The 13,497-nt window shown below is 36.4% G+C and overlaps 1 protein-coding gene across 1 annotated transcript in view; it reads right to left on the bottom strand.

Moving 5' to 3' along the window:
* LOC308417178 (olfactory receptor 5P6) overlaps positions 1-13,126 on the bottom strand; it is a gene marked incomplete at both ends in the record, with an annotated part of 162,669 nt that extends 149,543 nt beyond the window's left edge. Inside the window, one exon of the mRNA XM_080912334.1 lies at positions 13,023-13,126. Coding sequence (XP_080768460.1) covers positions 13,023-13,126 — 104 coding nt within the window. The remainder of the gene's footprint in view (positions 1-13,022) is intronic.
* Positions 13,127-13,497: the final 371 nt, after the last annotated feature.

Genomic DNA, 13,497 nt, shown 5'->3' with positions numbered 1-13,497 from the left:
CAATGAAAGTAAACTTTTAGAAAATTTAGATTTTAGAGAAGTCACCAGACCATAAGTGTACATATTAAATAGAGATTATGTCAAGTAGTATGAAAGAAACATTTCTAAGATTGAACTGACACTTCATTCAAGAGCCCTAGATACCATGCCATCTCAGGACCAAGTCTGACTACATCATCATGGTATTAAAATCAAATCAGACATATTTCTTCTCATTAACCACAATCCCTTTGATGCGATGTCATATGAAGTATAGAACCAAGCCTTTTGCTCTATATTTTCCTAAAAGTTTACATTGAGATTGATGTGGAAGCTGCATTCACTGCTATATTATCAATTTCATATTTATGGCATATTTCCCCATATATTTTTATTTTAATTAAAAGTTATTATATTTCTTTCTTTCTTTTATTTCTTTTTCCCCTCCATACCCTTCTACTATTTCTCAAGATGATGACGTTTTATCTTTGATATTTCTGATTAGGTATTTTTTAGTTCATAAATGTGTAACTATAACCTCTGCAGGCCATTTGTTGTTTCTTCTGTGTGTATTATTTCAGTGATGATTACTTTGTATTACACAACAAATTAGAGAGATCATTTTTGGAAGTGACTAATTCTGCCTCTAGCAACAGGTATTTTAAAACGTGGGAGGTCATGTTTGGTAGTAGAAATCTATCCAGGTACCTTGGAGAGTGAGGATAATCATCTACTCTATGAGGTTACGAGTCTCCCACTGCTACTTTATTAGATCAATATAATTTCTAACCACATTTTAAAGCTTATTCTTGAACCAACTGGTAGGTGAAACTGTCATTCCATATCAAAAACCAAACCCTATTCTTTGTAGCATGAGACTATAACAGAAAGCCCCAACTGATTAAACTACAGAGATCAAGTTATACTAGATCACGTAGCTCAATGGATATGTCTATAACAGAAATCATGCACCTAAGTCAAGGTGAGCATCTTGAAAGTGAGTGCAGAAATTGTATAAGAATCAAAGGACTAAGAAGTTAACTGTACATGTGTGTCTCCTAGAATAAAGAATAATCAGTATCCATAATACCAACTCAAAAATGGCAGTTTAAATTAGACCTGAACAATGATAATACCAATACTCATGCAAAAGTAGAAAGGAGAATCTTACAGAGTCCCACTTATAGACATGATTTTTAAATTAATTTTTGATGATTTTATAAATGGGTTATTATTTCTACCCCACTCTTCCATCCATTCCTCATTCACCTCATAATTCCCTCTCAAATTTATAATTTTAAATACTATTTAAATGATCATTTAACACACACATATCCTGCTGAGTTCACTGAGTGCTGCATATATATAAAATTAAGAAAGGCCGCTTGAGACTAGATAACCTGTCATGATATTATCCCTAGAGAAAACTGATTCTCCTCCCTTAGTATCCCACTAATTTCCTATAGTACTTCAACTAGGACTAGGACCTTATTATATTTCTGCCTTTCATGCTGTTATGTCAACTTGTACATTGTTCAGTTTTAGGGTATTTGGTCAAACTGTTGAGATTTCATGGGTGTTGCTTTCCTTGGGTCTAGAAGACATAATCTAGCAGCCAAGCATCCTGGCCTTCTGGCTCTTACATTCTACATTGGCCTCTTCTGTAATGTTTCTTGAGGGTTGGGTATAGAAATTAAATTGAAGATTATTAATTGGGAGTTATGACGCCATTGTCAGTTACTCTCTGAATTTTAACCAGTTGTAAATTTTTGTAATAGCCTCCACATTTTGTCCCAGTGAAGATTTCTTGGTATGTGATTGGAAAGCTCTTGTCAATTATTGGAGAATATAACAATATCATAGCAGTCACAGACACATTTTTGTATAACGTTCTGTATAACTTTTTGAACTGCAACTAGAGTGTGTGCTGTTTGTGTTTGGGTCCAGAACTGAAACTCTGCTCCTGGCACAGATGAGAACCAGAAGGTATCAATAAAACTTATAAAGATCAGGAAGCTCAAAAACCAAGATTTATAAGACCCTTTGCCAAAGTTGCACAGGCAGTATTAATTACATGAGAGAGAAGACTGGCTGGATAAACTTTATGCAAACTATATAGGGCATAACAGGAGTTTATCATTCTTGACTCATTATATATGCTTGGGTTGGCATTCATGGATGCTGAATTGGTTCAGCCAAGCTCCTGCAATCAACTTCTCACCCATACTCAAGTTAGTAAACCCAATGAATTCACCAAGTAATACATGAACAGAATAATATCTTTGGCCACTTTTCAGTGCCGTATTTTGGATGAATATATACAAATCTTCTCCTTCTTCTCCTCCTCTTCCTCCTCCTCCTCCTCCTCCTCCTCCTCCTCCTCCTTCTTCTTCTTCTTCTTTTTCTTCTTCTGCTTTGTTGTTGTTTTGGCTTTTATTCTTTTTATTGGATATTTTATGTATTGCATTTCAAATGTTATTCACTTTACTCACTCTCGCAGACCCCTCCACCTTCCCTGATTCTATGGAGATGCTCCCACTCCAACCCACCCACTACCACATCATTGTCCTGGAAATATGTTAGACTGTAGAAATGAGCCTTCGCAGAATCAAAGTTTTCTCCTCTTAACGAAGACAAACAATGCCACCCTCTTCTACATATATGCTGGAGCAATGGGTCACTCCATGTGTATTCATTGGTTAGTGTTTTAGGCATTTGGGTGTTTCAGTGTTTAGGGAGATCTGGGGTTTTGGTGGTTGATATTGTTGTTCTTTCTATGGGGTTGCAAAACTTTTCAACACCTTCAGTCCTTTCTCTAGTTCCTCCATTGGTGTTCTTGTGCTCAGTACAATGGTTAGCTGCAAGCATTTCAACTATATCATTAAGACACTGGAAGAGCCTCTGAGGACACTTCCATATCAGGGTCCTGTAAAGAAGCACTACTTGGCATCAACAATAGTGCCCTGGTTTCGTGGCTGCATATGGGATAGATCCACACGCGAGGCAGTCTCAGGATGGCATTTACTTCATTCCCTGTGACATTCTTTGTTTCTGTATATTCTCCCATGTGTAATTTATTCTCTTTTAGAAGAAGGACTGAAGCATCCAAATTTTGTGCTTCCTTCTTCTTGAGTTTTAAATGGTCCATGAATCGTTTCTTGGGTATTCTGAGATTTTGGACTAGTATCTGCTTATCAATGATTACATCCCATGTATGTTCTTTTGTGAATATGTTACCTCACTCAGGATGATAGTCTCTAGTTCCATTCATTTGCATAAAAATTTCATGAACTTGCTGTTTTTAATAGCTAAATAGTACTGAGTATTGTATAAGTGTACCACATTTTCTGAATCCATTCCTCTGTTAAAGGACATCATTCTTTGTGCCAGCTTCTGGCTATTATAAAGAAAGCTACTATGAGCATAGGGAAGCATGTGTCCTTGTTATATGTTAGAACATCTCTTGGGTACCCAAGAGAAGTAGATGGCAGGTAATAATCAAACTCAAGGATAAAATCTACCAAGTAGAAACAACATGAGCTACACTAAGAATCAATGAAAACAATGGCAGTTTTATTTTATTTTGTTATAACATCAAGAATATAAATAAACACTTAGCCAGCCTAACCAGAGAGCACAGAGACAGTATTCAAATTAACAAAATCAGAAATGAAATGAGAGTCATAACAATAGAAAGTGAGGAACTTCAAAAAAATCATCAGATACTTCTACAAAAGCCTATACTCAACCAAACTGGAAAATAAGAATTAAATGACCAAATTTCTAGACAGATACTAGTTACCAAATTTAAATAAGCATCATATAAACCATATTATCAGTCCCATAAACCCTAAAAATATAGATGCAGTCATAAAAATTATCCAAACCAAAAAATGTGCAGGAACAGAAGGTTTGGTGTAGAATTCTATCAGACAGTCATGAAAGACTTAATGCCAATACTTTCCAAACTATTCCACAAGATAGGAACAAAAGCAAAACTACCCATTAATTATTTGGAGCCACAATTATGTTCATACCTAAACCACACAAAGACCCTGCAAAGAAAGAGAGCTTCAGTTCAATTTCCCTCCTGAAAACCGATGCAAAAATATTCAATAAAATTCTTGAAAACAGAATCCAAGAACACATGAAAACTAGCTTTAACAATGATCAAGTAGGCTTAGTTTCAGGGGTGCAGGGATGGTTTAATATGTAGAAATCCATCAACATAATCCATGTTATAAAGAAACTCAAAGGAAATAAAAACATGATCATCTCATTGGATGCTGAGAAAACATTTGAAAAAATTTACACCCCTTCATAATAAAAGTATTGTATAGATTAGAATTCAAGGCCCATATATAACTTGAAATACATATATGCCCATAGAAAAAGCAATATACAACATTCAAGTATCCATCATCAACCAAAATGGTTAGAAACATGACACAATCCCACTAAATTCAGGGACTACGCAATGCTGCCCAGTCTCCCTCTACCTCTTCAATATAGTATAGGAATCCTAGCATGAGTAATTAGACAACAAAAGGAGGTCAAATGGATACAAATTAGAAGAATATCTAAATATCTCTATCTGCATATGATATGATAGTATATTTGGTGACGCCAAAGGTTTCAACACAGAAATCCTAAACTTGATAAAGAACTTCAGTAAAGTGACTAGATATAAAATTAACTCAAACTAATAAGTAGCCTTCATCTGGTCAAAGCATAAACATGCTGAGAAAAATGAGAGAAATGACACCATTCACAATAATCACAAAAATTATAAAATACCTTGGTGTGATTCTAACCAAGCAAGTGAAAGATCTGTATGATAAAAACTACAAGTCTCTGAAAAAAAATAAATTGAAGAAGAGCTCAGAAGATGGAAAGATCTCTCATGCTCATGGATTGGCAGGATTGATATAGTAAAAATGGCCATGTTGCCAAAAGCAATCTACAGATTTAATGCAATCCCCATAAAAATTTCAACTCAATTCATAATAGAGATAGAAAGAGCAATTTCAAATTCATTTGGAATTACATAAAACCCAGGATAGCAAGAACTATTTTCAACAATAAAAGAATGTCTTGGAGAATCACCATCATTGACCTCAAGCTGTAGTTCAGCTATAAAGTGATAAAAACTGCATGGTATTGGTACAGATACAGGCAGGTAGATCAATGGAGTAGAATTGAAGACCCATAAGTGAACCTATCCTGCTATGGTCACTTGATCTTTTACAAAGGAGCTAAAAACATTCAATGCAAAAAAAAAAAAAAAAAAAAAAAAAAGACAACACCTTTCACAAATGGTGCTGATTCAACTGGCACTCAGCATTTAGAGAATGTAAATACATCCATTCTTTTTTATTAGATATTCTCTGTATTTACATTTAAAATGTTAACCTCTTCCCCCACCCTGCTCTCATTCCCCAAACCCTTTCACTTGTCTTCATGAAGGTGCACTTGCTCCTAATTACCCTGTTATTGCCAGGGCCTTGACATTCCACTACATTGAAAAAAATGTTCCTTCCCTGGCTTTTTCTCACATTGATGCCAGAACCTACTAGGTTCAGCTACATATTATGCAACTGGAGCCATAGGTCTCTCAAGCTGTGCTCAATGGCTGGTGTTTTAGAACAAGAAAGTTGTGGAGGGTTTGGTTGCAACCCCTTTCAGCTCCTACAGTCCTTTCTTTAGCACATTCATTGGGGTTCCTGTGTTCAGTCAGATGGTTAGCTGCAAGCATGCTCAGCTGTATCTGTATTACTCTGGCAAATCCACTGAGAAGGCATCTCTTTCTCATTCCTGCCAGTAATTACTTCTTCCCATTAGCAATAGTGCTTGGGTTTGGCAGCTGCATATGGGTTCGATCCCCAGGTAAGGCAGCTTCTGAATAATCTTTTCTTCTATTCCTATTCCTCTATTTGACTGTGTATTGACTCCTGTGAGTCTTTTCTTCTCCCTTCTAAAAAATACTGAGGCATCCCCAGTTTGGCCTTTCTACTTTTGAGCTTCATAAGGACAGAATTGTTTCTTGGGTATTCAGAGTTTTCTGGGGCCAGCCAGTAACTACCTATCAGTGACTGCATACCATGTGTGTTCTTTTGAGACTGTTACCTCACTCAGGATAATAGTTTCTAGTTCTATCCATTTGCCTAGGAATTTTATAAAGTCATTGTTTCTAAGAGCTGAGTAGTGCTCCATTGTGTAAATATACCACACTTTCTGTATCAGTTCCTCTGTTGAAGGATATCTGGGTTCTTTCCAGATTCTGGCTGTTATAAATAGTGCTGCTATGAGCAAGGTGGAGCATTTGTCCTTGTTATATCTTTGGGGTATATCTTTCTCATCCTCTTGCACAAATTCAAGTCCAACTGGATAAAAGACCTCCACATAAAACCAGGTATATTGAAACCAATAGAAGAGGAAGCAGGAAAGAGCATCAGACACATAGGCACGGGGGAAATTTTTCTGAACAGAATGTCAATGGCTTATGCTCTAAGATCAAAAATCAACAAAAGACACCTCATAAAATTTCAAAGTTTATATAAGACAAAAAACACTGTCAATAATACAAAATGACAACCAGAAAATTGGGAAAAGATTTTTACCAATCCTACATCTGATAGAGGGCTAATATCCAATATTTTAAAAGGACTCATGAAGTTAAACCTCAGAGAATTAAATAATCCTACTAAAAATATTGAGTACAGAGCTAAACCAAGAATTTTCTACTAAAGAATATTGAATAGATAAGAAGCATCTAAAGAAATGACCAACAATCTTAGTTATCAGGGAAATGCAAATCAAAACTACCCTGAGATTCCACCTCACACCAGTCAGAATGTCTAAGATTAAAAAATAAAGTGACAGCAGATACTTGCAAAAATGTGAAGAAAGAGAAACATTCCTCCATTTTTGGTGGGATTTCAAGCTGGTGCAACCATTTCGATAATCAGTCTGGTGTATCCTCAGAAAATTGGACCTAGTACTACCTGAGGACCCATACATACCACTCCTGGGCATATACTCAAAAGCTACTCCACCATATAGCATGAAAATATACTCTACTATGTTCATAGCAGCGTTGTTTATAATGGACAGAGTCTGGAAAGAACCCAGATGTATTTCAATGAGGAACGGATACTGAAAATATGGTACACTAATTACACTATAGATTACTAATCAACATTTAAAAACAATGACTTCATCAATTTCTTAGGCAAATAGATGGAACTAGAAGCTATCATCCTGAGTGAGGTAACCTATTAACAGTAGAACATTCATGTTATGCACTCACTGATAAGCAGATACTAGCCCAAAAGCTCAGAATACCCAAGAAACAAATCACAGACCTTATGAAGCACAACAAGAAGGAAGGCCAGAATGTGGATGCCTCTGTCCTTGTTAGAAGGGAGAAAAAATAGTCACAGGAGTAAAAAATGGGACAAATAGAGGATCAGGGACTAAAGAAATGATCATCCAGAGATGGCCTCACATGGGGATCTATCCCATATGCAGCCATTAAAACCATTCAATATTGCTAATGCCAAGAAGTACTTATGGACAGAAGCCTGATATGGATGCCTCCTCAGATTTTCTGCCAAATCCATACTGATACAGATGAGAATGCTTGTAGTTAACCATGGGATGGAGCAAAGGGACAATAATGGAGGATCTAGAAAAGGTCTGAAGGAGCTGAAAGTGTTTGCAACCCCATGGGAAGAGCAACAGTATCAACCATCCAGACCCTCCAAATCTTCCAAAGACTAAAACACCAACTAATGAGTTCACATGGAGAGACCCATGGCGTGAGTTGCATATGATGCAGAGGATAGCATTATCTGGTTCAATGGGAGGAGAGGTATTGGTTCAGTGAAGGCTTGTTTTCTTGGAATACGGGAATACCAAGATGATGAGGTGGGAGTGGGTGGTTAAAAGTGGGAGCACGTTCATGGAGAAAAGAAGGGTGGGGGGAAGATGAGACTGGGGGATAAGGAGATGACATTTGAAATGTAAATACAAAGTATATCCAATAAAAATGATTTTACAAAGGTAATGTAAGAAAGCCGTCAGCATGATGGATGTGACTGATGAGGAACATCCAATGTCTACTAATGCCAAATATCTCAGGAAATTATTCATGGAGTTGTGTAGCTGAAGGCAGCTTCTGATTAGTATGAATATCCTCACATTGCCCATTAAAGTGACTGAGTAGATTATTAGAAACAGGGCAAATAAAATGTAGTATCCTCTGGTAACACAAAAGGATTTGACTTTGTTAAAATTTTGTGGTTTCCTGGTCTCATCAGTGACAGGAATATTGTCACTGGGGGAAAATTTGGTCAGCTCTTAGAATAGAATACAGTATTGTCACCTGCTGTTTTCATAGCAGCTCTGTGATTCAAATGACAGAGATAAAGGCACTGTATATAAATTTCAGGAGGAGTGTTTCATGTACTACCTCCCTTAAATGCTAAAGTGAAAAGTATCAATTGATGCAAGGTCAGTAAAAATTAATGCTCTTTTAAAAAGTTTGTAACACTCACACGATTCATTCCTTAAGATGCCAGTATACATTCTGACGAGGAATAAAAAATGTGAAACAGAATTGATTATGGTTTTGTTTTTCACAAGTTCATTGTCAGAATGTGCATGCATATGGACACTGACAATCAAAGAAACAAACAGGCACAGACCCATGCACATATAAACATACCACATACATGCCTTCAAACCCTGTGCTCCATCATCTATAGCATTATGATTTTCATTCTGTTTAAAAATAATGTGTTTATATTCACTGCACAAAACCATAGGTTTGGTGGCAGTTTGATTCTAATATTTTATTGACTCTGACCATGTTCCCCTCCATTACGCTCCTGATATTAGGGTCCTTTCTCTTCTTAAATATTTTACCATCTAAATCTATGTCATATACATACATGTGTTTAAATCTCACTACCTCTGATAATATTTCATGAGCAAAAGCAAACCATGTTATAAACAGTATGTATTCATATGTCTCAAATTCATTTTAGTCCTTACATGGTAGATGATAAGGATACAAAATTTATTAGTAAAACTTTACCTTTAAAGAAAATATATGTATATAGCAATATCAAGGCTAAATGAGTATTGTACAGCACAGATGTAAGATGTTAGACAGAAATACCATGATTGGTTTAGCAATACATACCTGTGTTCAAAAGTAGGCTTTGTTACTGGCAATTGATGGACTCCCTAGAAGAGTGGCATATATTAAATGGTACTCACCTTTGCTTTATTTAAAAACAAAATACTCTTAATTTTAGTATATATAATGGATATGTTGTTCATAGAAACAAAAAATGTAGAAGTAATTAAAGTCTTTAAAATTATTACTACTAACACCTAATATAATTATAAGAAATAAATATCCCTGTATAAACAGAAAAGAAAAAATACCTTATAACTGTTTATACCACACAAAAAATATCAAAGAATTAACAATGTAAGCAAGGCTATGTTTTGTGAGAAATAATGTCTCATGGAAAATGACCTTTGGAGTGCCCAAGTTTCTTGTTAAAAATTCACTGAAAATCAACTAGGACTACAAACTGAAATTACCCATGTTTATATAAATACATGCTGTCTGTTAGCCCCTATTCACGCATCTTTGCATGGATTACCATTTTAGATGAAAATAACATGGATTCCCACACAATTTTTGTTTGTATTGGAATGTCCTGAGTGAACAAAGGTACGGTGCAGTGAAAGTACTTTTAACACAAAATTGAAGTTTTTTTTAAAAAAGTACTTTTTATACAACAGTAATTTGCACTACCTTTTATCTTAAATTTAGTTTTAAATCTTTAATGACTGATGAATTCACACACAATAATAGAAGGTAATATCACAGATATTCTATGTGTACTCCACATCTTAGGACAATGTGATAACAACTGTAATGAGACAGAATGTAAGCACAGTCAAGTCAGAGACCATGTTCATCAAGTTAAGGATTGCTCATGTGTGTGTGTGTGTGTGTGTGTGTGTGTGTGTGTGTGTGTGTGTGTGTGTATTCTCAGGAGTTAAAGGGAAGGACCCTAGATGAAATGCCCTACAGTGGGAAGAGGGAACTTGTAGAGCCCACCTCCAGCAGAAAGTCAGAGCAACAAATGAGGGATGAGGTTGCCATCCCACACTCAGAACTCTGAATAATAATTGTTCCTCTCTAAAAAACTGTAGGGATGAAAATGGAGAGGAACCTGAGGAAAATAAGGTTCAGCGACAGACCCAAAGGGGATTGAGCTCCTGGGGAGACCCCAAGGAATGGCACTATTATTGAGGTTATGAAGCAATCATAAAAAAGGAAACTATCATGAATGCCCTCTAAAAGACCCAACAAGCAGCCTAGAGAATCAGATGCAAATATTTGAGCTCAACCAATGGACAGAAGCCACTGACCCTGTGATTGATTTAGGGAAAAGCTGGAAGAAGCTGAGAAGGAGGGAGACCCTGTAGAGGACAAGCAGTCTCAATTAACCTGAACCTCCAAGATCTCTCAGACACTGCATCACCAACCAGGCAGCATATGCCAGATGATGTGACTTTCCCAACACATATACAGCAGGGGATTGCTTGGTCTGTGTTCAGTCAGAGAATATGACCCTAACCCTCAAGAGATTAGAGGCCCCAGGGAGTTTTGAGGTCTGGTGGGGTGAGGACATCATCTTGAAGACACAGGACAGGAAGGACATATGAAGTTATGGATGTAGAATAGTCATAGGGTAGGTAGGGAGGGGAATAAATCTGGAGTGTAAAAACCAAGATTAAATTTAAAAAACAAAAGACAAAGCATCTGAGCACTACATTGCATCAAGTAGACACACTAAATTGGCCACCTTATTGAAACAAATTATCATGAAGGAATTCAGCATGAAATAGAGACACTGGCAATGAACAATAGATCAATATTGATCTCAATTTTATAAACTTTCTGAAAAAATAAACAGTAGAATCACAGAATGGGGACAGAAAAAATATACTTACACTCCTAAATCAATGAACAGATTCAATGATGAGGTTCCTAAGTGTAAGAAAATAAGTTAGGAGAAAATATAAATAAAAATGATATCCATTATCATAGAGAGATTAATAAGCCCTCTTGGGAGAAATTGAATATGGATTTTAGATAGACCATATAGATTTTAGACTATGGATTCTGCTATCATAACTAAAATCAATGCTTCCTAGGGCATCACATTATCCTGCAGCATTTCATTGCACTGACACGACATACCCTTCCCAGAAGCAGCCAGTGCTGGCATTAGAGGACTAGGAGCTAATATAGTTAGAAGGTTGGATCTAGTACTTATGGGTTTGAAAGACCCATTCAAATGGATGATACTACCACAAAAAATGTTCAATTTTATTGTCTGCTCTATTGAAATGTTATCACTTAATATTCTAGTTTCTGCCTATAGTTGCTATAACACTTTACATTTAACAGTAGTTGGATAGACTCAGGCTTTTAAAAAAGCATATAATCTTCACAAGACCAAAGGAATCTCCTCCTGTTGATGCCAGACAATGCCATCCTTTGCTACATATGCGGCTGGAGCCATGGGTCTCTTCATATATACTCGTTTGATGGTTTATTCCTAGGGAGTTCTGAGAGGGTTAATTGATTGATATTGTTGTCCTTCCCATGAGGTTGCAAATCCTTTCAGCTCCTTCAGTCCTTTGTCTAACTCCTCCAATGGGGAGTGGGTGGTTGGTAGTGGGAGCATCTTTATGGAAGCAAGTGGAGGGGAGAGGGGGAATGGCAGAGGTAGCAAAGGGGATAATATTTAAAATGTAAATACATACAATATCTAATAAAATATTTTTAAAAGCAACATTCAAGAGTTTCTACACACCATAAGACAACTTTAAAATATAATTAAAACAAAAAATGATTTTATCATATAATTTTGTACATAATTTTGGCTATACATAATATCTACTAAATATAGCTTGCTATGAACATGTGACCTTCTTTACAATGTATGAACAGCCGCTCTATATATTACTACCAAACTTCAATTTTTTACAATATATATCAAAACATGTATTTTCAACCAAAAATACACAGTTGCCTATTAATACTATGCATATAATATATTATTTCTATATAATATGTGACAAAAGTAATGGGTTGGCAGATATCTTAAGAAAAGATTTTCTTCCCAAGCTGTTTCTTCAGAGCACCCTTAATCTCATTGTTCCTGAGGCTGTATATGAGGGGGTTCAACATGGGGATCACCACCATGTAAAACACAGACACCACCTTGTTCTGGTCTGTGGAGTAGTTTGACTTGGGCATCACATAAATGAAGGTAATGGTTCCATAGAACAGAGTGACTGCAGTGAGGTGGGAGGTGCAGGTGGAGAAAGCTTTGTGTCGGCCCTCAGTGGAGCGCATCTTCAGGATGGTGATGAGGATGTAGGAATAGGAAATGGCTATGACAAACACTGTGAGCATAGTAATCGAGCCAGAAAAAAATGATGTTACAATTTCAGAGACACTGACATCTGAACAAGAGAGTTCCACCAAAGGAGCAAAATCACAGTAAAAGTGGTTGATATCATTTGGTCCACAGAAGAGAAAAGAAACAAAGAATAAGGTAAAGGAGGAAGCATTAAGAAAACCCCCTATATAAGATCCTACAACCAATTGGATACAGACCTGTGTGGACATTTTAATTGAATAAAGCAGTGGGTTGCAGATTGCCATAAACCGATCGTATGCCATGATTGCCAGAAGGAAGCATTCAATTGTACCCAAAAAAGCAGCCGAGCTGAGCTGGGTGACACATCCTAGGTATGTAATGGTGGTTTTCTCCACTAGGAAATTGACAAGCATATTGGGTGTGACAGAAGAAGAGTAGGCAATGTCAACAGAAGCCAAGTGGCTGAGAAAAAAGTACATGGGGTGATGGAGCTGTGAAGAGACTCTGATGAGAAGGATGGTGCTGAGGTTCCCAAACACTGTCACCAGGTAGATGCACAGGATGATGGTGAAGAGGACGACTTTAAGGTCTGGGTCATCTGTTAGGCCCAATAAAATGAACTCTGTCACTACAGTGTGGTTCCCATCCTCCAGGAAAGCCATGGGACAGTATAGCTGCTGCCAGATCAAAGCTGTGATGAAGACATACAGAAATGAGGTTTGTGATTTTGAGGCTGCCTTTCCATTAACACATAAGTAGAAGTTATCATAAATATGTCATTCAAAATAAATAATTGCATTATTACATTGGGCTCTCAGTGTTTTCTTATTTATAAATATGGATTCTTTTTTTTAAAATGACTTTATTTTATAAAACAAAGATAAATGTACAGATTTTAAACATTTTTTGCTTAAAATTATACATTTTTGTCAGTACTGTTTTTTCAGATATTAAAATAATTTTTACATAAAACTCTGTGAATATATTTTTTAGTCAGTACTTGATTTCTTCAAGGGCTTGACAGTATGCATTG

The sequence above is a fragment of the Micromys minutus genome (assembly GCF_963924665.1).
Source record: "Micromys minutus genome assembly, chromosome: 2".
NCBI classification, from domain to species: Eukaryota; Metazoa; Chordata; class Mammalia; order Rodentia; family Muridae; genus Micromys; species Micromys minutus.
This window is presented reverse-complemented; position numbering and strand designations above follow the sequence as displayed.